The sequence below is a fragment of the Telmatherina bonti genome, assembly GCF_933228915.1.
Source record: "Telmatherina bonti genome assembly, chromosome: 8".
NCBI lineage: Eukaryota > Metazoa > Chordata > Actinopteri > Atheriniformes > Telmatherinidae > Telmatherina > Telmatherina bonti.
In genome coordinates this window covers 26781270-26807778 of record NC_136626.1, presented here as the reverse complement: position 1 = coordinate 26807778, position 26509 = coordinate 26781270, and the positions used below count along the sequence as shown (strand labels likewise).

General features: G+C 38.8%; 1 protein-coding gene across 3 annotated transcripts; it reads right to left on the bottom strand.

Moving 5' to 3' along the window:
* Nucleotides 1-169: 169 nt before the first annotated feature.
* tcf3b (transcription factor 3b) lies at nt 170-26138 on the bottom strand. Of its 3 annotated transcripts, none has more exons than XM_079245380.1 (21): nt 25845-26138; nt 23033-23129; nt 21119-21191; nt 16282-16355; nt 15532-15604; nt 15007-15047; nt 14470-14596; nt 14077-14123; nt 7846-7945; nt 7635-7735; nt 6970-7063; nt 6763-6821; nt 6546-6621; nt 6261-6322; nt 5899-6096; nt 4436-4547; nt 4110-4257; nt 3765-3818; nt 2944-3179; nt 2706-2857; nt 170-2605 (listed from the first exon to the last, which is right to left on the bottom strand). In XM_079245380.1, exons 2-20 carry the CDS (start codon nt 23105-23107, stop codon nt 2712-2714), a joined length of 1896 nt encoding a protein of 631 aa, XP_079101506.1. In that variant the 5' UTR covers nt 23108-23129; nt 25845-26138; the 3' UTR covers nt 170-2605; nt 2706-2711. The 3 variants fall into 3 exon arrangements, with proteins under 3 accessions (XP_079101506.1, XP_079101507.1, XP_079101508.1); XM_079245381.1 differs by having other exon boundaries at nt 4436-4544; XM_079245382.1 differs by lacking the exon at nt 23033-23129.
* Nucleotides 26139-26509: the final 371 nt, after the last annotated feature.

Below are 26509 nucleotides of genomic sequence, written 5' to 3'. Positions count from 1 at the left end.
CCAAAAGCAGCCTGCCTTGAACCCTGTCATGTCAAGCAGTTGTAAGAAAGACAGAACTGGACCCGTGACCATGACCTTAATAAAAACAGCAGTTGGACAATGTAATCCGGTTGAAAAAAAGATTAGGGGGGGGGGGGGGGGGGGGGGGGGGGTAAAGAACTTAACAAGATCTATGCAACATTTATTTATTTAACTAGATACACTGAAAGAAAATCTCTTAATTCCATTTAAACTTCCTCAAAATTGAAAAAAAAAAAAAAAAAAAAAAAAAAACATTAGGAGAAGGGAGGGTGGGGGAATGAACAAGTACCTCTTTAATCTCCATGATAAATGAAATGATATGGTTCACAAAAAAAAAACATAAAAAAAACCTGTCATAAATGAAAAATACAAGTTCAGGCACTGATAAGGCATCACTCTCCCATCATGACATCTTAAGTCTTGAGAATGAAAAGGCCACACTATTGATTTGTATAGGTCTTTCTCTTCATCTTTTTGTAGAAATTAAACACACAAAATGCTCTACTTCCCACTTGTGATAACATGTTGGTAAAAAGAAACCATTCACAACTTGACTTGGGAATAACATCACGATAACACTGTTTTGTTCTCCATATTATCCATTACCTTACACCCAAATACAGGCATCTCCCTCCAAAATAAATGTTCAGGAAACCCGACTGAGCTGCACACAGAGCCATTTGACTTGGGGGCAGACCATAAGAAAAATATGAAATTAAACTTATTACAATGAGCTGACAAAAACCCAGGGACACAACTTTGAAAATGAAGGCGATCCACGTTTGTATGGTAGCTACATTCAAAACCAGTTGCATAATTACTGTTAGACAAAAATCCCTCCCCACATCTATTGTAAGTGCCTCGCTGCTGAAGTAGGAGCACCTCAACAGGGCTACAGCACAAAGGTCTGTCCCAAATGGAAAGACAGAGTTCATCTTGGTAGCTGATGGTGCACCTCACATCTGAAACTGGAATAAAAAGGATAATATCTGTTGATCCTTTTCCTCCGTCATCCCAGTTTAATTCTGAATTAACTTTTGAACATCATTTAAGTGTCAAATATCCCCTTATACAGCTCATCTACAATACACTCTAAACTTCAAACTAATATTGCCATTTATGTAAGAAAATCTACAATGTATAGACTAACAAAAAATATATATTTATATATATATTTAATTTTGAAAAATGAAACAGAATAATGTATGAAGTGAATTTACACATCACACTTCTCTCAGTAAGAAAGGTGGGAACACACTTGCTCAAGAGGAAGGTGAGGGGCTATAATTCAGTGGGAATGCTCATTTAGGAAAAGAAAGCCTCAATAACATAAAGGCTAGTCTGTTTTAACAACTGCGGCTAATGAGATCCCTACATTAAAAGGAACCCAGATTTTTGTCTTTCACAGAGCGTCAACAAAGGGGAAAGACTTGAGCTGTTAAGTCTGCTGGCACTGTCAGTAAACCATTTCAAGAAAGTAGCAGCACTAAGTTGTGCTGATCACTTACAAGTGATTCAAATGGCTTTTATACAAAGACTTTCAGGGACTCAAATGTGATACAAGTCAACACTTAACTTCCAGCCTAAATCTATACAACTGTGCTTTGTCTTGTCCATGTATGCTTTAGTACATAAAGCAGTAAAAAAAAATTTAAAAAAAAAACTGGCTGTATAACAAGGAACCCCTGGAGAAACACTAGAATTCTTGGTCAACAAAGAGGAAGAACAATTTTTTTGTTGACTAATTCTACCCACTTGGATAATCCATAACTTTCAAGGAAGAAGTCTTTGAATCCAAGTCTCCAGATGCCTTGTGGGATGAGACCAGGCCTGCGGCAGAGATTGGCTCTGGGTCAAAGTTCCCGTCTTTCAGGCAAGCTGCATTTGAACTGTCAAAACTAATAATGACCTTTCCAACCATCGTCCACAAGCCAGAGGAAAAGTTACTGAATTTTGACAATTCATCTATGGGCTTGGTTACATAACATATGTAAGACTGTACCATCACGCTGGGAATGACATACATTAAAAATAATTGCTCATACACATAAGCAATCCCTCACAAATGTTCTCACATGTAAAGCAATTTGCTTAAATGTCAAATAGAAAACATGTAACAATTAGGCACAAATCTTTGATTAAATTTGTGTTTGTTTAGGTCTCTTTTTTTTTTTTCCTTTTTTTTTTTTGTTTGTTTGTTTTTTCCCTCCACCAGAGCACCTCTTGGCAGTGTGTGTAGTCCCAAAATGTGGCAGGACAAAAAGTACTCTGGTGTTAAATCGAAAGGTGGAAACCAAAATGCAAATAAAAAATATTACATGTATAAAACAAAGCAAAACTTTGCAAAAAAGAAAAAAAAAAAAGTTCTTCACATTTGAGTTTGTAGTCATGGTTGGGAGTGCGGCAAACAAGCTGTGTCAGTTTTGGCAGTATGTATGTGTGTACCAGTGTGTGAATGTGCATCTTGAAAATCAAACGGACAATACACAGACATGTCCACATATACACACACACACTGAGCATAATGGGTGGAAGAAATCTGTTAAGGCCACATCCTCTGACAGCCAGGGAAACACCGTCAGATCTGTGAGAAAAAACAAACAAACAAAGGATCGCAAACATTATGTATCTGTACTTCAACATAACTTCAACAAATCTGTTGCAGTGTGACTTTAAAAGCCCACCTGGTGTTACATGTGGCCAACTGGATTGTGGCCGTCTCCTCCCATACTGGGGTGGCCTCCTGAGAGCTGCATGGGTGTTTCTCCCACCACCCCAGATACCTTCTCTTCCTCACGCCGTTTTAAACATGCTGCCTTGGGGTTAAGGTTGCGCTCTGATGGGCGAAAAAAACAGGCCAAAAACTCAAGACACTGACAAAAACCATGCTTCCCATAGACAACTTTCTGTCTACAGACTTACCTCTGACTTGTTGTTCTAAGTTGAGGATGACATTGACCGCTTGATGAAGGATGAGAAGTTTGGTCTGAGGTTTGTCATGGCTGAGGTGCAGCTGACACATCCTCCCCAGCTCCTTAAATGCCTCATTGATGTCCCGTACTCTGAGGCGTTCACGGGCATTGTTAGCCACTCGTCGCTCCCTCTCACGCTCCATCTTCACCTCAGGGGGAACGTCCTCATCATCCTCATTGTCCTGACTACTTACAAACAGGAAAAAAGTGGGGAAGTTATAGGCATGAAAATTCTAAATAAAATGTATTTAAAGGAAATAAACACAAACAGCACAGAGCATGTTCATACGACCATGTGGCGACAAACCCCCACTTCTGGATTAAAATAATGCATTCAAAGTGCTATCTTTTAGAGGTTTACAGTGTGTTTTAGGTGATAATGGAGCCATGCAAGAAGCAGCATCTCCACTTCTGACAACCACTAGATCAACATGGATGAGTTCACTTATGGTAGTATTGTTTTGGTCTGTGATAGTTTAGCAATCACCTTACTGCCCACTAATCTTTAGTTCTCAAATCTTTTTTAGATTTTTAGTTTTACAAAAATTAATATTATGAAACACCTTCTGTGCAATTATAGACCAATATAAATTTCAAGTTAAAATTTAAAACCAGAAACATCTAAGCAAATTTTATTACCATTTAGTAGTCACAAAATATATAAAAATTTATCCGCCAATAAAAGATCAAAATTTAGCCACCGACTCAAAGAATGTGCTTTTAGTGATGGATGACAAGAGTCCAGAAAGCACTACTGTTGGGGAAACTTACTCATCTTTCTGGTCTGATAGGCCAGAGAACATCGGGAGGGTCAACGTCTCCTTTCTGTAAACGTGACATGAAGGGAGGGGGATTTTGACATTGTTAAACACCTAACATAGCCTGTACAATCAGTGGGAAATACAGGAAAGAAGTGACACCTATGAGCTGCACTGTTTTTAAGTGAGCACAGCAGACATTTAGAGCCTAAAATAGACACTTCTTTAATTAAATAACTCTCTGATGTTCTTAGTAACATGACTGGAAAAAACTGTGATGGGATAAAATAATTTGGATGAAAACATTTTGGTTTAGTTATAAAAAAATAATGTTAAAAGGAACTGAATAGGAAATTACCTTGTTCGATTGCGTGCTACCTTCGAGTCTTTCTTTTCCTCCTCTGACTTGTCTGCAACAGATGAATTTTCGTCATCCTCTTTGTCTTCTCTTTTAATATCTGAGCTGCTGGAGGAGTGTGTGGAGCGGGCCAATCCACCAGGGAGACCTTAATATAAACAAATAAACATTTCAAAGACATTACAGATCCAAGAAGTGCAAAGCCAAGTTCAAAACACGTCAGTATGTTTGTAGAAGTGAACTTCTATGGAAAATGTTTTGTTTTAGTACCTTTACAGAATGAATACAAGACTAAAATGAGCTGCAAAGAAAATAACCAAACTTACTTGTAAAGCTCTCTGGCTGGCCAACTGATGGTGTGGGTCCAGATGCATGATGACCGTGTAGGAGAGTGCTGCTAGGAGGAAGACCTGTGGGTTCCTCATGTTTACTTCCCTGCTGAACAAAGCAGACAGTGATGAACTAAAATCACACAAGGACAGGCAGAGCACAACGACAGAGACTAATGGTTCCCCCTATGAAATGTGTTAAATCCTGCAGACGAAGTACCACATGAGGCTGAAAAAAATCCACATGAACATAGGATGAACATAAAATAATTACAGGCTCTGTAACAAAGCACAAAGGTTGCTCTGTGATATTTTTGTGAAACCGATTTTATTTCTAGAAGATCTAAAGTTTCCTAACAGTGTTTCCCTTACAATGATGCAGTGTAGCAGGTCACCGTGGCTATATAGTTAGTGCCACACCTTCAAAATGCAGAGAATTTTTTATGATTCACAGAAAAAGTCAAAATTTCTTGATTTATGGGCAGCAAGGCTGCTGCCCATAAGTGCAGCAGCGGTAGGCTTCTCTGCCGTTATACTTCTGCTCTGTGCGTGAACACAAAATGCAGAGTGTGACGAAGGGGTAGGAGGCGGAGCCTAATTAAATGTTGTTAGTTAAGCTAACAGTCTAGGTAAACTTTGAGAGCATCTGACAATTATTACGTCTTAAGCCCAGTGAGGAAAAACAGCAGCTTATAAATTGTTTAGATTTGACAAGTTGAATATGATGACAAGCAAATGTCATGCTAATGCCGGCAGGCTTATGAAGCTGACACTGGTTAGCTTAAACAATGTAGGCTTTCATGTAAGCCCATTATGAATTGATAGCTGGTTGCAATTTCAGATAAGCCTGGTAAGATATTTTCAAAAAATTGAATGACAACCATGAAAAAGTCAGTTATAGTCATATTATTGATGTACTGCCCTCTGTACCATCACAACCAAAATTTTGCAGGGGAAACACTTGCTACAATACTTTTGGCCAGCAGATGGCACCAACAATACATTTTATTCTTTATTAAATAAAATTCCAATCAATGCCACAAAGACTTTTTTCCCCAATTTTTGCTCCAAGTATAACCACTCAATTTATGATGTTATTTATTTTTGTATCCATTTATCTGAAGCATCCGTATATTTACCCATTTTGGTTATCATTACAAACTACGCCAATCTACTTTTAGTAGGGATTATTTAGTTGCTCAGTTGATTTCAAGTCAAGTTTCAAGTTGTAGAGCAACATAAAATCAAAATTATAGAAGTAAAATTTATTCTTTTACAAATCTAAATTCACGAGCTATTAAATAATGTTTATTCAAACCTCTACTAGGAGTTGTTTTCAGAAATTGCTAAGCACGTGAACATTTATTTACTGACAAAAAGAAATGAAGTATGAACACATATTTGCACTGCAATACAAATGGTACAGCACAAACACATAATAAAAAGCTCAAGGAACTCACCATGGCAGGATGTCTATTACTGAGGGCAAGGCTGGTGTTGGGAAAACCTGGAGAGAGGCCTCCAAGGTTGCCATTGTGAACTGATGACAGCAGGTTGTGCATGTCAGAGTGAGCGCCCTCTAAGGCAGGGCTCTGACCCACAGCATGATTACGAAGCACATGAATGGCCTCTTCCAAGCGATCCTCCATTTTCCCTTGCTAAAAAAGTACACAAACATGAACAATATCAACATAGAGTAAAAAATGCTGGACATACAACTGTAAAAATGAGCATCATCCCACATCTCACTAGAATAATAAATTATTGTTATGAACTTTGAGCTTGAAATGATTTCTGATGAAGCAGGACAATCTTAACCTACCAGTGCGTGTGGTTGCCCTTCATAATTGGGTGTGGTGGGTCTTTGCCACTGAGATTGAGCTCCTGCAGAAATATTGCATTGTGTTGAGTGCTAATTTTTAAATTTACAGCAGATGGAGCTGGAGACACATTTTCGTCATAAATATTAAGGAATGAAAATCATTTCAAATGAACAAGTTTTATTGATTAAATCTTATAAATAATGTTATACAAATTCTTCATACTTCACACTGAAATGCAACAAATCTTATATTTTCACACTATCTATATGAGGCCTGAACTGTACCTGCAATGGCCTGAGGGGATCCAGGAGTAGAGGGAGCTGAAGGGAAATTATTACTGTTGTGGTCCGATGGGTAAATCTAAAATGGAACAAAATTCTTTTTTAAAATGAATGAAAGCTAATTGATGTTACTTTTTAATTAGGAACAATTACAATAAATTGTGACTCACTTTAAAAAAAAAAAAAAAAAAGAGTAAGCAACAAACTAAAATGAACTTACTGAGGCAAGAGCTTTCCCAATTTCATCTCCTGAACTGCTCGCTGTGGTGCCTCGGTTGGCTGCAGAAGAGAAACATACAATGTGAATCAGAAGACCTGATAAATATCATAAAGAAAAATAAAATGAAGCAAATGGCTGCAAAAGTTGAAATACTGACATATGCCTACAAATACTTTTCTGATGAGGACAATTAAAAAGGGTACTCACCCATAATGCCTTCTCCGTTCATGGTGGGTGTGTGGCTGTAGGTTGTGGGGGCTGAGTGGAAGCCATTGACTTCGCTGCCATGCAGAGGATAGTTCTGTGGGGAGAGAGGAAAAGTGTAATGCTTCTAAAAAAGGGATGGAAGCTGCATAATAGGAGAAAGAATGTAAAATAAAATCATGTGGCACCAAACATGAGCACTGCTGCATGCATAACTATTAGTTGTACACAAAATATTAACCATATGATTGGAATCTTATTATAAAGCATGACTACAAACTTATTTTCCCACAATCTGACCTTCAGTTTTACCTGTCTGATCCAACGTGCATCATCTTGTACTCCTACTTCCAATTAGTTTCTGTAATTTCCTCATATTCTTTTCTAATTCATATGTATCATGTATGTGTATAAATCACTTCCCACATCTGCAGTCTTCTTCTTACTCTGAAGAACTGTCTGATTGTTTACTATATGACTGATGCATCTTTCTTGCACTACAGAAATTTCCGAACAGCAAAAAAAGTCCATATAATGCATCATTAATTACAGCAATTTTTGTCTTGCTGACTGATTATGTCCTAGAAGTCACTAGATAATCAAAAATATGTGAAATTGATAGACCAAAACTGAAAAATAAAGATTGTTTTTTATCTATTTAAACCCACCATTCTGTCCTGTGGGTTGATAGCAGGAAAAGAGCCTGGCTGTCCAATGTGAGGGGAGTTGCCCAGCATGGTAGAGTAGCCAGAAGATGACCAGGGGTCTTCTAAAGGGGGGGGCAGGAGAAAATAAGAGTTGAAAACATACAGGAAAAAATGCTTTATAAAAAATGAAAAAGAGGGACATAAGCTTTCAAATTATTTTCTTGGACGTTACCTTGCATGTAGAAAGAGCCTGGGTAAACCGCACCAGGTTTAGCGCCAGGGTATCCTCCATTATCCCTGGTAAACTCGTCACCTGATGTGGAAGCATATACCTGAACGAAAAACATTATGAAAAAAATTGGTAAAACAAACAAAGACTTTTTTTTCCCTCAACATCATTGACAGGCAAGGTGACCAGCATTGATCATATTGTAGCAATACACAGCTTTCTCAGCAAAATATGCAGTTTATGACAAGAACAACCCATCTTAATGTTGAACACTTAGATATCCTGACATCAGGGATGTCTGTCACCAGTAAAATGCTCTGCACCACATGGAAAAATTTGTCCAAGACAAAGCAAAGGAAAACAACAAAAGGCAAATGAAATTAACTTGGCTTATCAAGAACCCAGTTCAAGCTAGCATTCAAATGTTGCATGCATCAAAGCAATTCTGTTTGGTAAAAGTCCCCCTGATCTTCTACCCATATCCCAGTGCCACAAGACACTTAGATTCCATGTTCATGTTTTGAATAAATGAAAAGGGGGGCGGGGGGCTAAACAATATGAGGTAAATAGTGCTGATTCTGAGGTTTAAAAACATAGACCCAATATAATAGTTAATGCAGTAGAAAAATTGAGCCACCTCATTTAATCAACACATTTTAGTTATCAATGTAAAATCATTGATTACACTAGCTTCAAGTGACCACAAGATGGCAAGAGGGAGTCTGCTGGTAGAGGAGGAGGAAGACCAGTTTCTCGCCAGCAGAGGAGAACACAGTGGCCATGGCATGCTGGGCACAGCGACGGCTTGAATCCCAGTGCACAGTGAGCATTTCCTCTAGCTCCTAGGACCCCAGTGACATTGCACTGCCCGGCCTGCGGCCCCTCCCTATAACATGCTCAGTATCAGCACGCACACATACCATGCATTCAGTGAGCCAACACACCCATTCATGCACAATCCAATGGCAATGTCCTTAAACAAGCACAATCTCATTTGATATGGCATTAACAAAGGACTGAACCTCTGACAACCAACAGCTCTGATTAAAATCTACACGAGAAACAAGAGCTCAGACATCTTTTTAAATATTGGTAACAAAATAAGAATAAGTGGCCTCCACATACACAGCCTGAAGATGGAGATGAGAAACCCTCAGTTTACAGACACCATCATGCTACACTCACTCCTCCTTTTCCTTCTTTCCTCTGTACTACATGGCAGATAGAGGAAGAGAGAGAATGGAGGCTATGCTGCAAAGAATGCTAATCCAGAAAAGGGATTTTTTCTGTAATTTGATTTAACAGGGAGAAGTGGAAAGGGAATGGAGAGATGCACTTCTAATTACAGAGCCATCTGCCTGTTCCTGGACCGCATCCAACTCCACAGGCAGCTGGGCTGAGGAGAGGGAACTAGGAGAGGGAGAGAGATGGGGGCTGGGATCCAGTCAGCAAGAGAGACGGAAAGAGAGGCAGAGAGAGGGAAAGATTGCAGTGGGTAGGGGGTGGTAAAGGGGCAAGAGGAGGGAGGACTGAGGGGGGAATGAAGGCCTTGATGATATATGAAATTGGTAGAGAGATAAGGGGTGTTGAGGGGGACAGGAGAAGGTAATCTAAATGACTTAAACAAAGCTTGATATGGCCAGGGGAGTGTGAAGGAAACAGGGGATTTAAAATGATCACGGTTAATTCAGGGGAAAACATGATGGAGATGGCTTCATTTAACAATAGGCTTTGAGTTGTTCTTTCACAGGGAACAATGTCGTGCTGCTCGAGATGGGAACAGAACTACACAATGACTAGTGCTGCAGGATAATTGTATTCTCAGGAAGAATGGGATTTCTAGGGTAAAATCCTCAACTAATAGGGGTTTAATGTAATTCAGGTTATGACCGTGTAAAGGTTCCTACACTAAAAAAACGTGCTGTGGAGGCAGCAAGGGGGGCAGATGAAGATTAACATCAAACTAACCTCCATGCACTTATATCAAACCACAAAGGTTTGAGGGTAGTCTTGGGGACAGCTAGGGGACAGAAGAAAAACCTGGGTAGGTTTTTCAGTTTGTGTCTTTGAAGTGAATGTAAGGGTTCACTAGCTAATAATGCTGTGCACAGGTGTCTGTGGGACACATAAATTAGGCAGATTAAGGGGAAACAGTAAATGAAGTTTACAAAGCTGCACATTTTTGTCCATTTCTTGGTTTAGAGCAGAATGACTGAAGCAATAAAGTAGATAAAAATACACTGATGGGTTGGTAAAGAGAAGAGAAATGCGAGGAAAGACCACAGGATGATCACTGACAGTCATTAATCTGGGCTCAGACACGGGGCTAAGAGGCCTCACAAGCATTGCGCCTCACAACTGGGTCACTCACAGGGGGAGGCCCACCCAGGCCATCATGTGGTGAAGCGTAGGCGGAGGACTGGGTGAGGTGGGGGAGGGGGGTTCACACAGAGACATCTCATCATTCGCACTAAAACCACACAGGCATCATTCACACTGCGGGGAATGAATGAGGTTGAGACAGTGAAAAAGAAAGCCATACAGAGTGTTCACTCTCCATCTCTGATTTGTAGCCACTACTGATGTGTCTACAAAGTTTCAGCAGCCACTTCAATGTGACAACACCCACAGGTGGAGGACAGCAGTGGTGTCATTTGACAACAACTACTTCATTTTCCCAGAAAAACAAAATAGTTGAACCAGAGTTCATCAAGATCAAGTCTAATCTGAGCACATACTGACCCTCAAGCAAATATGATGATCAGACAATCAATAGACAGCTTTAGTAGTTCCAGTACTTACAACTGCACTGCAACAGGAAGAAAACACTACTAATGCTTTAATCATCATCTAGCAAAAGCCACACATTTATAGCAGACATGGATGTGGCAGACCATATCAGTTGCTGAATTAATTTAATTTGTGCATGGGGGTAAAGCATGTCAGCATATGGATTATTTAATTCTGTATTATCAATTACTTTAAACTTTTAGCAGAATCTGCAAAACACATACTAAGTTGAAATGCTAGGAAAAGAAAGTGAGAAATGCTCAGGGATTTGCTTTCTCTGTGACTTCTGGCTGACCTCAGGAGATGTAGGAAGAAGCAACAAGTGTAAAGATGCAAAGTTTTCATTGGCCGTTAATATTTAGGTTTACTCACATTATATGAGAATTACAGTAGCACAAGGAGAGGGTTACAGAAAATGTTGGTGCAATGGCATTTTTCCACAACCGTGCTTAAATAATCAAATTTGTGCTTGAATACCAAAAATAACACAGGGAGATACTTAGCAGTCTCAAATTTAAAATGTCATTTTTTTCTAATCTAACAACTATAGCACTGTTTTGGCTAATGTCTGTTGCTATTGATCATCACGATTCAAGTTTAGACCACGATTTTTAAATTGACAAAAAACTTATTTCAGTTACTTGTATTGCCACTTTGAAGTAATCCAAACATTCATTAACTGTACATTCGGAAGCATAACAGTGAGTAATATATACAGCTATGTGCAGCTGTCATCACCATTAGCAGCGAGACACCCTGAGCCCAATGACTAAGTTGTAACACTATAAAAGGTGAATAATTACATTTTGGGTACGCTCACATAGTGTCTGTTTTGTCCGCTTTAAATGGACCGTGGTCCGCTTCCAGAGATAGTAATTTGTTTTTGGCACTCAGAACACCAACCGCACTCTGATGTGGACCAAAGAAGCAGACTCTGGTCCATTTGAAAGCTGGATTCTTGGTTCGCTTGCTAACAAGCTATCCAGCTACCAAACACAATTAAGCATCAAAAAGAGGAAACTAATGCAAATTATTGTTTGTGCAACAGCGTGTATTTAGAAAACACATTCTATAAACTCCACTAAAATTAAGAACCCATAGACTAGAGTCCCGCATGGGTCTAATTTCTTCTGACCCAAATCCATTCCAATGACTAAACTCAACCCGTCTACCTCCTACTGAATTCTGCACCCAACCCATTTATGTATAATCCATGTCCCAACCAAGACATAAACACATTAATTCATTGTAAATACACCCCCACTCCTTCATTGCAGTACTTTTCTTTATTCATTCTTGTAATTAGTGTTAAAAAACACATTTAATGTAATTATTTAACTTTCATGTACCATAAAAGAAAAAAAAAGTGAAAAGACAACAAACAAATATATCTGAAGTTTTGACCAAAACTTGATCTTAAATTTTTTTTTTTTTTTTAAAAACTTGATTATCACACTAAACCACTACACCACTTCTCTATAGTCTGTTATTTTACTACTCGGGGGCTCTACTCATTATCCACCATCCCTGTGTTCAGCTGTGTTCTCCAATCCTAAATCACAGAAACAGCAACCGAAAAAATAACTCGCTGACTGCCCTGGACGCCTGATGGCGAGAACTTTCCTTGCAATAATTGCAAGACTTGTAAATACACCTGCATGGCTCCACAATAATGGCGATCCTGGCACATTGTACACCCATTTCCACACAAAAACGAAAGGACAAAAATCCTGCAGCCTGGCCACACCGAATAAATATCCATCTGTATAATATTTTTAATAATCTATGTAAATTTTTTTCACCAACAAACTGTGTTCTTGTGGGAGTATCTTCCCACAGCAAACAGTTGTTTTAATGATGTGACTTTGCACAAGCAGTTTGGTCCACTTGAGTTCAGTGTGGCTTGAACAAACCAAACCAAAGTAAATGCCCCCTATAAGGTACTTCATACTGTTGATGCCAGGGGTAGGGGTCTCCATTACAAGTAAAAAAGTAAAAGAAACCCTACTTCATATTAATCATAACAAAAGAAGTATTGATGGGATAAAATTTACTGTAGCCAAATGAGGGTCTCAAGTAACTGGATGATAAATGAGAAAGTTAAAGATCTGTTAGAACAGTCCCTCAAAGGTCCTTTCAGGCTGCACAACATGTCATTTTTTCACAAGATTATCACATAAATATAAAAGACTTTTAAGTTCAAATATGTTAAGCACAGGTGTATTAATGGGGATGCATTCCAACTAAAGTTCTGCTTTGTTGAACGTTCTACTTATTAGCAAGCAGTTGGGGGATGCATTTAAGAATGATTATTACATCCCAGATTAGCATGACAAATTAAACCATTTGATAACAATATTATTTTTTACTATGTAATTTCATTAGTCAACAAAGATTCCATATCATTTTCCTAATTTGTAGCTCCAGATTCTTTTTTTTTCTTTAAAAAAAATCTGACTTAAAAGGGGCAATAAATGGAAATTTACCATTTCTGAATTAAAGCAATTAAAAGATGGGCTACATGAAGAAGTAAAGGTGTGATTTCATCTAAGTATAGCATTCCTCACTATTGAAGACCTCAGAAAGCGAAAAATGACACTGTGTATTTTCAAAGCAAAATGGAAGATAGCAGAACAAAAAGCAAAAAAAACAATTACGGCTGTCAGAAAAGAAGTTGCTGGATAAAGAAAAGGACAGAACCCGGATTAACTTTACCCTTGTATTACTGAAGTGCAGACCACTACATGAGCTATAGTGGCTACAGCTCTTCTCCTATAAGTAATTACATGAACATTATAAGTTTTTCTGACATGTTGCACAAAGTGGTGTTATTGTTTTGGTCAGTGTTTTTGCACATTCATTTGCAGACAAGGCAAAAGGAGAAAAGGGGCAGGGTGAGGTGTGGCTCATGGCCGATTTTGTTTTGGTCCACAGGCAACGCTCAACACCAAACCTTGTGGTGAAACAATTTAGCCATTTGGTCCTTTAAAAACAAAACAACAAAAAAAAACAAAAAAACAAAACAAACACAAGCTTTCATATTCTAACCTACAATCAGCGTTATGATGAGCGGCACCTTCTTTGACAATGTTCTCCCACTACGTATAATTCAAATTGGGTCACTAAAGAAGATGAGTTTACAGGCTTGACAGAGTACCTCAAAATCCAACTAAATTGCTTGTCTACATGACAGTCAACCCCAAATATCACTTGAGACCACTTGACTGTAGCAACAACCATAGTGATGATGTTTATTGGGGCCTGAGTTGCCCAACTGTCAACTCCCTGAGAGTCTTACTGAGCAGTGGGTCTTTACCCCTGTCTGTCACAGAACTGCTCAAGCAGAGTGGAGAAAGCAGTGTGCATGTGTGCATGAAAGAGAGACACAGCAGCAGAGAGGGGACTGGCTGTGAGCTGTGAAGACGAGCAGAAATAAGCTCTCACCGAGGACGGCAGGCCAGGGGGTTTCCGAATCTTCTTTGGCTGGGTGTCTATGTACAGGCGACAGAGAAACAGAGGAAATGTGAAAAACAGGCTAAAAAAATACAAATAAAGACCTGGCAAAGGCCTATTTACAAATATAATGCCAGTTTAGTTTCAGTCTGTGCATGTGCTTAAAATTGTTCAATTACTATACATTTTTTCCTACAAAACACATACAGTATTTTGGTATTTAAATTTCAGAAATACAAACAACATGAACCACCTTATGGATACAACTTGAGTACATTCGTTTGTGACTGACACTTCTCACCCTTTTTCTGACATAGTATAGACCAAACGAGTAAATAAATGAAGAAAACAACTAATAGATTACACATGTTCCATTTCTCTTACCTAAGCCTCCATCAGGCGGCCTTCTCCTGTTGGGGTATGACGGATAAAACTGCGAGCCAGATTTTAGACCAGAGGGGGACATGGCATCTGGGCTGGGTATCGCTATGTCGCTAGGAAGAAAACCAGGCTAGACACAGACAGAAACAAGGGTTTAATAATATAGCTGTAGGAATGTATGGCATAAAACAGCAACTTCTCCTCAAAGCAACAAAAATGTAAATACTACCGTAATACTACTACTGTAATTCTACTTTAAATGAGAAGTAGTATCTAAAAAAAGCCTTGGGCTTTCTACTGCTCCTCCTCAAATAAGGTACATCGTTAAACAGATGTAATATTTTTGTTCTAGTACTGTAAATGTGTTTGAGATAAATAAATATTACATTACATTACAAAATGGTTTGCATTTCAAAGTGTATGAAAAAAGAACTGAGAAGACTGTTTCCTTCATAGCAACATATTTGTATTTAACCTTCTTGCGTAGAGCCAACTAAGGAAATGCAGTAATAAAATGCAAGGCATGAGCAGTAAACATACCTGACTTCCAAATGGAGGGTATGGCGGCCTCTCATTTTTACCTGCCAGGTACAAGTGATTGTTGTTTGAGCATTAGTGCAAGTGAAACACTGACTGTATACACACATTAAGATGGTGTGTTAATATATATGAAAAGTAGGTTTTCAAAAGTACAAAAAGTCCAGAGAGGCCCTCCCCTTTTTCAGTACGCTCAGCTGCATAAAGCTGCCCGCCAGACAAAACCCTAGGGAGGGTTTCTGCTTCACTGCCCTAACATCCCCAACATTCAACGAATGAACACAGACACACACACATGCACATAGGAACGCACACACATTTTGCAATGCAGAAAACAATTATGTGGTCATAACGTAGCACACATGACAGTCAAGTCAGGCATCATCAAGGTGGCTGTTTTAAAACTGAAAAGCATGTAATGTGTAAAAATAATTACCTAAAATATGTTATTTTAAATATTCATACGAACCATGTCAGGAAAAAAAAAGACATTTATGGGTGATTTAAAGAAAAGTTAGTTAAACATACCTGCAATCCCTGAACTGATGAATGGGGAAGACAAGCCTTCATGTTCACTGAAGTGGGATCCTTCGCCATAGCCCTGTGGACCCAACAATAAAAAAAACACAAACCATAACCAACACTGAAAAACCAAGAAGAATATAAACAAAATGTTAAAAACAGGCAAAAACAAAAGTGCAACTGCACACATAGATGATACACAAGCCATCTCCATCCTGTCAGCTCTCCTATATGGCTTAGTGGCTACCCTCCCTCCGCTTTTCTAACTAACAGGATCCATGCCAAACAAATCTGCATCAGCTCAGGGGATTCAAAATGACTTTCTTAATTATCAACTTGTGGTAATCAAAGCTTTCTGCATTTATTTCACCCCCTGTTCCTTGTATTTACACAGAGTTGTGCCAAGGCAGTTACGATGGATGGGAAGCTGCAATTACTGCTGGGCTTAAACAGAGGTTCTGGGCTAGGAGCGCGCTTGCCAATTCAGGATCCTGGGCCAAGGTTATTTAGTAGGAAGTTAAAACTACCACTTCAAAATCAAATATGGATCGCATCAGGGGGAGAAAAAAAATATCAAAACTGTTGTGATGTTTGGAGGAGAGAGGATGTGCGTTTTCAGCTCTGGCAGCATGATTAGCTGAATACACGAGTGTGTGTGACAATATTATGGCATCTGGTGTCCCTTCTCAGACATGTAAACTTAAAATCAGGTGCAACTTCAGAGCACATGGAGGAGGATGTGTATTTAAATCTTACCCGTCCTTGGCTGAATGAGGGGCCGTTCTGTTCCGTGGTGCCCCAAGACCCAGAGCCACTGCGCTCATCTATCGCTATTGGGAAAAAAAAAAAAAAAAAAAAAAGTGACATGTAGGCAGGATCAGCAAGTCAGTCTAAACAAGCAGGCATTAATAAAATGCAGGCTAGAGAGAATGCTAAAAACATTATCAAACCCAGAAGAGAATAAATGCTTGTTCCTACAGATATGTATAAATTCTTTAATACTGTAGTCAAGGAAACCAGTCATTGCATCCTATTAACGTTCAACCACCTAAAGAGGCTAAAACGAACTAGAAGACAGTTAATATTGAGCGAAGATGTTTCTCTTCAAGGCATAGTGCTCTGCAAAACCCTTAATGGGGAAAACATGTATGAAATGCTGTGCATGTTCCCATTAGAGTTCATTATGGTAACTGAATAGCAGAAAATTAACCATTCCCTTCCTAATGTAATTCATGAGGTAAAAACCATCATCTAAGCCATATTACACTCAGTGAATCTGACCCAAACAAATAAACTAAAAGTAAATGTGTTAAGCCAAACAAACTGAACCTCTGCGTTTTAGGTAGAGGTAGAAGTGATGGTGTAGCACAAAGAAAACACAGCCAAAGACTGGTGGAGCAGAAAACTCCAAAATACCCCCATCATCCCCTTCTCCCTGTCTAATGCACTAATGCTATCCAGGCTCTCTGGAGACACAAGGCTTAATTGCATGCTGATTTGCATAATTGTGCATATTAATGCAGCTTCCTTATGAATATTCATATTCCGTCTTTGATTTTTGCCTAATTAAAAAAATGTGTGTGAGAAAGCAAAAGAGTGAGCGAGTGGAAGGAGAAAGCAAGGAGACGAGAGAGAGAGAGAGAAACAGGAGTGAGAGGGGTCTGGGTGAGATCAGCAGCCTGGCTGACGAGTGAGAATGAGCGATGAGACTAACAGAGCGGTGCAAGCACCTACACACGCTGCGACAGCCGTGATCTATGGAGCTGATGCCAGTAGCATGGAGAATCAGGCAAATGGGGAGGAGAGGGGACCTCAAAAGATCAGTTATGCCCACTGTCAGACCAGCCTTGCTGAAAAGCCACAGCACTAATAAAGCCCTGCACCACCGTCATCCAAATCCAATGGCACAGGACTCTTGTGACAAGCTCACTGCTAAATAAAGATGACAGACTTTGTGTGGAGACAAGTCAGCTAAAGCTTGGCGACAGGAGAAGTTACTGTAATTCCAAATGATCAAGAAAAATATCTCAAATGTCAACAATGAGCAATCAGTCTTATACCATAGCTCACAATCTAGCATTTTAACATTCTAGTTTAATCTAGAAGTACAAGTAAAAGAGACATCTAATGTAGCTTGTACAAAAAAAAAAAAAGTGAAAAAGGTAACCAACATGATTTCCACTAACAATGACACGCTTTGTGTTGGACAATGAGGCAAACAAGTGACTTCATCTTCAAAGCTATTTTCAAAGCACTACTCATTCACCTATGATGCCTCCATTTGGCCAACAGGGGTGCAGAGAATAGAGTGAAAGCACGGCAGTGCAGGACAAGTCTGACAACATTGTTTCACACTTACTGGAGTAATTAACTCGAAGGCAATTAAAACAAGGTGGAGAGCTGCGGAGGTGATGCTGACGCCTACGAGAGCTCCAACTAAGCGAGATCTTTCTATTGTTGTTAATCTCTTGTCAAACCAGAGTTCACAATCACTAAAAGCTTACAAAATATCATAAAATTATTAAATAAAGTGTTCCCAATGACAAATACAAAAAAAAAAAAAAAAAAAAAAACTAGGATACAATACAATACAATTATCTCAAAGATATATAAGCAGAACATGTTGCTGTAATTACACAAGAATATAAGCTTTAACTGGAAAAGCAACTTGTGCTCTTTTTAAAAGGAAGTCAACAAAGGACTCTTCATTTCACTGTTTTGGCCTAAAAAACAATTCAACCAGCTCATCTATTTTATCGATTTTACCTGCAGAATATGCTTTTTTTCCACTTTTAAATCATATTGAGAGGAAAAATAGATTGTACCAAAATGACTCTTTCATTATGATTTGAAAGTTCAACTCTCTATTATTCTTGCTGTCTTACTGTTCAGCATGTACACAGGAAAACCTGAGCTTTTATAATGTAAATATCGGCTTTCTACTTGTGTGGTGTGCAATGACAATCAAAAGTGATACTTGCGTAGCAGTGCTAACACACCTACTTAAGTGTCTTGAAAGATTTCTGCTGTTTTGAGGCAGTTAAGTGGTTTCCAATTATTTAATCACAAATAAATGTAGCCCACATTCAGCGGTAACATTTGCAGAAAAACACTGCTGCATTCAAATGAAGTAACAATTAATACTAAATGTTTTAATCACTATGCTTTCTAAGGGGTATTTTATACACTAAAAATTCCGCCTTGCAAGATATAAACTTAAAAAAAAACTAACAAATAATTAAGGTATCAAACTAATTTTTGTTTTTACTTTGATGAAAAGGTAAAGTAAGTTGAGAATAATTATATCTTGGACTGTGAAAACTTGTGACTTAAATATTAATTGAAGCAATAAATAAATATAAAACTATATTTGAAGTGCAAAATACCATGGTTATAGATTTATGTAAAAGGGAAAAGTCATGGGATTGCCACTGACACGACACATTGTCTGCACCCATACATATTTCAGTTTGGCTTGTGTCAATGTACTCCCATGACAAGACAAATACCGTCTCACAACCAGAGCCCAGAAAAATATTTATTTTCTGAGCTACAAAGCCTTCTCACGGCTGCAGGCTCTGAAAATATCTAATTTAGTTGAAGCCACTTGCCTTTCAGATTTCCTCTTTCTGAGGGCTTAGTTTTTCATACAAGACTAGCTCAAGCTCACTAATGCACAGAGAATGACATGACAACTAATAATAATACAAACAACTATGTGTAAAAAAAAAAAAAAAAAAGTTCAAAAGCAACGCTATTTCGTTGGCTACTAAGACTGACCACATGTGTAAATTCAGTGCTTGTTGTGATCAACGGGAAGCACGCCTGTCACATCCCATGTATTTGTGCGTTTGTGTGTGTGAAGGGGGTTGGAGACGTTGCCAGCAGCTGCAAAGGTGACAGAGGGGACGCCTGCCTGAAGGCTTGTGGGCCTGGCCAACTCCCACCACACACCGTCACACTCTGCCTCCCCTACTTCTCAAACATCCCACACTTCTTGCCATCCTCTTTTCCTCTCCTCACCCCTTCATTCTCCACAACACACTCTTACACATACACATGCATGCACGCTCTGGCTACTGAGGAAGGGAGAAGGACGCCTAATGCAATTAGCACCCCTCTGAGCACTTTTGTGTTGATGAATAGAGGTGGTCTGGTGGGCCACTGGGCTGCTCACTACCGTTCCCGCGCTGCTGGGTCCCTGAATATACAAGCTGCCTGAATGACGTCACAGATGGACATTGTTCTTTAATTGTCATGATTACAAAAATAAATAAGTTTTCTATCTTGAAGCAATAGGGTTGTTTGCGAAACATTTGAGTATAGCTTTTTTTATTTTTAAAAAAGAAAAAAAGGAAAAAAAAAACAGATTAATTTAATCCAGGAAATACATCAAAAACTCCTCTTTACGTAATAAGATTCAATGCAGTGAGTACTGTCCGATGAAACACCTATTTAAAAAAACTTTTAGCTTGAGTCTCCATATGTTAGCATTTTAACTCTAGAGCTATTAAAGAGTACCTGCAGGAACCCCAAAGTTAAAGCTGACAGCTTTAAGTATCACATTATAATGGGTGTCAATGACCAAGGGCCACACTTTCGGACACAAGGAGGGGGAGGAATTAACTCCTCACTGCTTAGTAATTGCCTGCTGTAATAGAAACAAACAGAATCCAGCCTTCCACAGACTGATCCCTCTATTCAACAAGCCCTCTCTCCCACTTTGGCCACTCACTGCATGCTGGGCCAGTTTAAGAGGCTGTGAGCTAGGAGTGAGGGACATTGTCTCAGACTCGAGCCATTTCCTGCAGATCAGTGGGGGTAAGAGCCCTGTGCAGCGTTGGGGGAGGAGTGTTTTACACTTCAGGGTGGGGGAGTCGTTTCAAGTCCATAAGCCCCCTTCTTTGCCTTTGTTCCTCAGTGGCCAAGTTCTCACTCTGGGGAACGCTGGGGAGTGTGACTCAATTTCACACACCAGGTTGGCAGGGTGACAGAGGAACGAAAGTAACACAACTTACTAATAACCTTCAGAAAGAGAGAAACACTCACTTAAAGCCTTCAGGTGCTTGAGTGTGTTAACAGCAGATATTTAGCACTATTAAATGCAAAGTTAAAACTAAAAAAATCATAAAAAACAGTCATAATGCAAACTTGACTGTTTCAATAATCGAAATTTCTTTAGAAACTGCTCAGGAAAATACCAATTTTCTTCATTTCTTCAGCAGTTTCTATTTAACCAAAGTATTGCTTTTGAAAAAATATGAAGATCTGTTTTGAAATAAAACTATGAAGACACAACACAAATGTAAATTCACCTCTGTTTTTCCAGCAGAGGCCATAACCGAAATTTCAAAAACCAGAGAAACAGTGTAAACCTCCTGTTAGATAGGCACCTCGAGGCTCAGAAAAAACGTTTTCCTCTTTTTGGCAACCCAGCTTTTGAAGCACTTGTTTTGTTATTTGAGGAAAAAAAAAAACCAGACACAATTATGTCAATGAAAAGATCACAACAATCCTCTTAACCAACAATACTTTGGATGTACAAGTTACTCAAAGCTGGGACACTGCATTGAGATAAAACGTAGAAGTTTACCTGATCCACCAAAGTGAGTGCTGGCCAGTGTCATTGTCCTGTTTTTCCCATTGGCTACTGGAGGTGCAAACATCTACAAGACAAAAGCAGAGGCGATGCCATCAGTGAAAAAAGAAAGGACACACTTCACACTTTTAACTAATATAACATCACACACATCGTTCAGCTGTGTATGCACTAACTCCTTACAGACATTCAGCTCAATATCAATCTACAAAGGAATTATACCAATTTGGTTTAAAAAAAAAAAAAAAAAAAAGTAAATAAAAAAAGGTTAATATCACATTTGACACCATTGTAGACAACTTTGGACCTCACAGCAACACAATAATATAAAAGTATCAAGTTACCAATGATTATTCTTTTTACTACAAACACAAAAATAACGTAAAACAAATGCAAAGTATCATTCAATCAAACGACTGAGACATATCTTACACATCTGAAAAGGCAGAGATGCACACTTTACCTAAAAGTGATAATACCAAGCCACTGTGGGCTCTACTACGATACTATGGTGTGGTCTCCATGTCTGCCATGTTATGTCTTTCCCCGACATACATCTGATGTACAAAACCTCACTTTTTTTTTTTTTTTAACTAGGGCACTATAACACAATCTGCTGCTACCGAATGAAACATCATTTTACTTTAAAAATATATTTGAATCCATATACTGCAAGAAACTTATTTTAAGAAAGCTCTTCTGTGACCAGCCGACTTTGAGCAAAGAAGAAAAATGTATAAGTACAATGTTCAACAGTTTTTCACTTAGTTATCAAATAAATGAAACATGTGCCGACTAAAATTGGCAGCTGATCAATGTGAGCTCTTCTAACAGAAACTTGTCTGTCCAATGATAAACCCTCCACAAACCTCCTTTTACAGCAGGAGGCTTTTCAATAGTTGTTTATGTTTGCTGTAAAATAAAACATTAACAAAGAAGCTTAATTCTTTATGCAAGTAAATAAAGTCTTTGTAAAACAAACAAAAAAGTCATGAGGAAGCTAGCTCTGTTAATCCCCACATTACATATTACATAAAGATCAATTATTTCTGTAAAAACAACTTAGTACAAATAATCTTACGGTTGTCATCTTTCTTGAAGCCTTAAATCTACTGACATTTTTTAATTAGCAGTTCAGAACTGCCTGTTGAGCCACGCACAAAAGTCCAACACTGAAAACATCAACATACCCACTTCTCAGTTTATTGAGGATAGAAAACATTTTCACTGGAGCTAGGAGATTTTTATGTCAGCATAAAGCTACAAAAGCTTCAAAACAAAATGAAACGCGGGTAAATAAAAACTGAACAGAACACTTCTATCAATTTTGTAGATAATGCAAAGAACAGCTCTGAAAAAAACCTCCAAAAAATGTGTTTCTAAAGACTAATAAGACAAAAACAAATGCAGAGGCTGTCAGCTCAGCCCCATTCTTACAGTGTTATATTTTCCCCTAAGAGCCTGTTAACACAACAAACTGCGGTGACATTATTTCTACCATGTCCCAATTCACCATCTACATTTCATATTAGACACTAGCTGACTGAAGCAACACCATATTTATATATGCCTGCATCTCTGCATTGTGTACATAATTGAGTTATCTATATTTGAAGCCTGAATTCATTTTCACCAGTCACCCTGAGATGAAACAGTATTTTGATCAGCACCATCCCCTCCATCTTTGGCATTTAAAGATTTTTAAATAAAAAAAAATTTCTGCAGATTGTAAAATACAATTTTCCCAAGCGTCTTTTCTTGTCCCCTTCCCAAGTTCTCTTATGTAGACCTCTAGCTTTACCCTGCACATACACAGACCTGTATTGCACTCTGCATTTCTCCCAGTGCCACCCACCTACAGCACCACTGCCACCCAGAACCACCCAGACTGCTCTCCCACACTCTTACCGCACTGAAATCCAGGAGGTCGCTGAGTTCCTTGTCAGTTCCCACTGCAGCCATTCTTTGCTGCTGTTCGTTCATACCCTTCAGTCTCTAATAAACCCTATGAGAGAAATTTGCAAATACAGGATTTTAATTACACTAGTAAGAACAACGAGAAGTTTTATGTATCCTTGGAAAAAAATTTAAAAAAAATATGATGATGATGTTGTCATGGAAGTATTTTTGGCTATATCTTATTTCAACCCATAATAATGATAATAATGAAAGGAAAATAGCTTCTTTCCCATTATATACGTATGCAGAAGTGCTGCAGCAGTATTTATGTTTCTTTACACTGAGGCAACTTTCTAATATATAATGAATCTGATTATTTGTTGTTTCTCTCCTGCAGACACCGCCTTGTGATCCAGGCAGGAAAAAAAATGCACATCATGAATTGATGAATACTCTACCTTTATTCAAATCACCAACAAGTAATGCCTTGAAAACTCTCATTTTATGCAACTCCAGCAACTGACTCAACCATGTCGATCATTGCTACATAAAAGAGAATGTAATACACTTACAATTACAGACATAATTGGGACTATTGTTAGCCCAAGGAAATGGAGGTGAAAGGCAGAGCTAATGACTGTATGCAAACACGTCATTAACAAATTACCATATGTCAACCTAGAAAGAAGCTTGTCAAAAGACACAGTGAGCATGAATACTGGATTTACCCAGTATTTTGCATTCCAGCACAAGCCTGGGGGCTGCTCTCAGAAGCTAAGCAGAGGCTCTGCAAGCCTTGTTGGGAGCTGGTGGTGAGGGGAGCAAGTGGAAGAATAGAGGCACTTGGACACCAACAGGTGGTGTGCTTTTACAGCCTCTTTTGCAATTCAGAACTAACATAGACTGATGCCACAGGAAACAAAAAGAAAAAAAAATGGATGCACTTCTTGGTGAACATGCAGTTCTTGAGCACAAAGGAAAGCCAAAGCGTGTATACATATCTGTCAAGAACTAACAGTGCTTATTTGAAACTATTTAAAAGCAAACCAGTAGGAAATCCTTTGCCCCATATGTAAAAAAAAAAAAAAAAAAAAAAAAAAAAAAGAAAAAAGAAAAAAACACAATCATATCCTAGAATAAAAACATCATATTCAATGTCAACAATTACCGAGTCAAACTAAAACAACTCCAGGATAAGAACAAAAATGTACACATAAAACATGGCCCTAATTGTAAATAGACTACCAACATGTCTGTCATGGCGATCCCAAACTTTGTAAGACAGCCTATGAAGGGCAACACTAGCATAAACATACCACTTCAAAATTTCATCTACCCAACAGTTAAATGGAGCAGAGCACACTGAGGATCTTTATGTAACAAAATGGCATCTTCAGCTACTGTTGGATCAATATTTCAAGGGAGCAGATTAGGGGGCCTTTGTCACCCCTCGCACAAGGCAGAACAGACAGGTCATTCTCCACAAAAACAGTCTACATTTCCAGTAATACCCAACCTATGGTTCTGACAGATACCACATACCTAAATACTGATGTTTCATACACGTTAAGGAAACCAAACACAAGTTTGGATTCCTATCAGCTGTGACCATGGCATTAAAAATGACAAAGGGACAGGGTCAGACACCAAAGGGGTAACTAATTCTCACGATGGTTTTTAAATTTTAAAACCCTAATTCGGTGTCTATATGTTGAGTAAATGTTAAGTCAAAATGTTACAAATAGAGAAAAAGTTTGGAAAAATGAATATTTATCTCAACACTCGTCTTGCGGCACCAAAAGCCGCGAGGAAATCGCAACTGTTGATTTTAATAAAGAGTAGAAGTTAAGGCGCTTTGCAGAGAGAAAACACTGATGAAGCCCAAATAAACAGTTTGGGTCAAACCGTTAAAAACAGGGCCAATAAACATGTAGGACACAAGGATATAGGTTGGAGATCTCCAACCCCCCCTTCCTCCTTTTTTTAATCAAAACCGCTAGGCCACATCCAGGGCCGACATAATGCTAACAACTAACCCATTCTCCATTTGTTTTGAACTATGTTGACATTGTCCTCAAGACTAACCAAAAACATAGCCTGCAGTTGTGTCTTTCCTGTTAATAAAGCAAGTGCAACGACCGTGGTCATGGGGGGGAGAAAAAAGGAGTGAGGCTCAAAACTTCAACAGAAAACTCTCAGCTCAGTCTTTCTCGCATTATTAGGGTCCAAGTCGTGCATTATGAGGGAGTTCTGCGGAGGAGACGGTGGGGGTTGGAGCATGAGGAATTTCCTGCCAAATGTGCAATAAAAATAAGTCTAGCTGGTCGCCACACTTCCATAACATAATGCTCAAAGCGCAATCGATTGGATAATTTTATTTTATTTTTTTTATTTTTTTTTGGAGTTTGTTTGACGCTCGTGTGGAAAATACACGTAGCTCCACATCACAAAGTTTATCTAAAATGCTGTCGAGGATTACACAACGTTAACATTTAATATTTCCACTCACTGGCTCGAGCTTTGTGGCGGAGACATACAGTGAAAAACAAACTGAGGCTTGTTAGGCGGTACTAACATTTAACATTAATGGAGTCCCCTTTTTTTGCAGAACAAAGGAGTATTTTCCTCCTCTCCGTGGTCGATGCGGAGACCATCACACACTCTCGCCACCTCAAACCAGACAAAAAACTTACATCCCCGCTTTAACCACACATTCCCAAAAACTTTTCGACAATTGCAGGCGTCAAAATGGGTGTCAATGAAACCGACTGAGTTCATGCAACTTCCCCCCGAAACGTGAAATGTAAGCATGTGTTTTTACCTCTCCTTTCCAAGTGTCCGATATCCAACAGTAAAAAGAAAAGCGGAGACTCACAGGGAGGAAAAAAACATAAAACTTCAAGAGAATTTCGACCTCAGTGCATGAAATGCATTGGAGCACAGTAGATGTCTTCCTTTTGTCCCGGGAAGCCTGCTTTTCACGCAGCGCCCACGTGTTGGCTTCAATGTAACAAGTCTGTGTGCAAACAATTCTATTATAGTAACTAATCTCGCGTCTTCCGTTTTTGTTGTTACAACTGAGATGATTTCATTCTTCTCGTAGACATCTTCACCACCTCCGTCCACATTGTCAGACGCAACAACGTATCCCTCCGCACTAAAGTGAGGCCCTCAACGCCAGTGGTGTCCGATTTCAAACGCCTTTGAGAGACGAGATATTTTTTGAGGAAAAAATATAGCTTTAACGCTTTTGAATGTTCAAATCAACAGAAATATTTACTTACGACATTCAGTATTGAGTACTGTATCTACAGTCCTCGAAATGTAAGAGCGCTAGCAGTACTATGTCGTCTTGCGGAAGGCTACAATAAGAAAGTTACCTGCGATTACACAGCAGCAGCTTGGCGAGATGGCACGATAAATGCGAAAGAACTAAGCCAATAGAAAAGTAGAAAAAGTTGATTGACAGCGACATAAACCAATAAG

Coding starts and splice junctions, on each gene's coding strand:
- tcf3b (XM_079245380.1), bottom strand. CDS start 23,107: ATGAACGAACAGCAGCAAAGAATGGCTGCAGTGGGAACTGACAAGGAA. Junction 21,192..23,032: donor ACCTCCTGGATTTCAGTGCG/GTAAGAGTGTGG, acceptor TTTGTCTTGTAG/ATGTTTGCACCTCCAGTAGC. Junction 14,597..15,006: donor ACCCTCCATTTGGAAGTCAG/GTATGTTTACTG, acceptor GTCTGTGTCTAG/CCTGGTTTTCTTCCTAGCGA.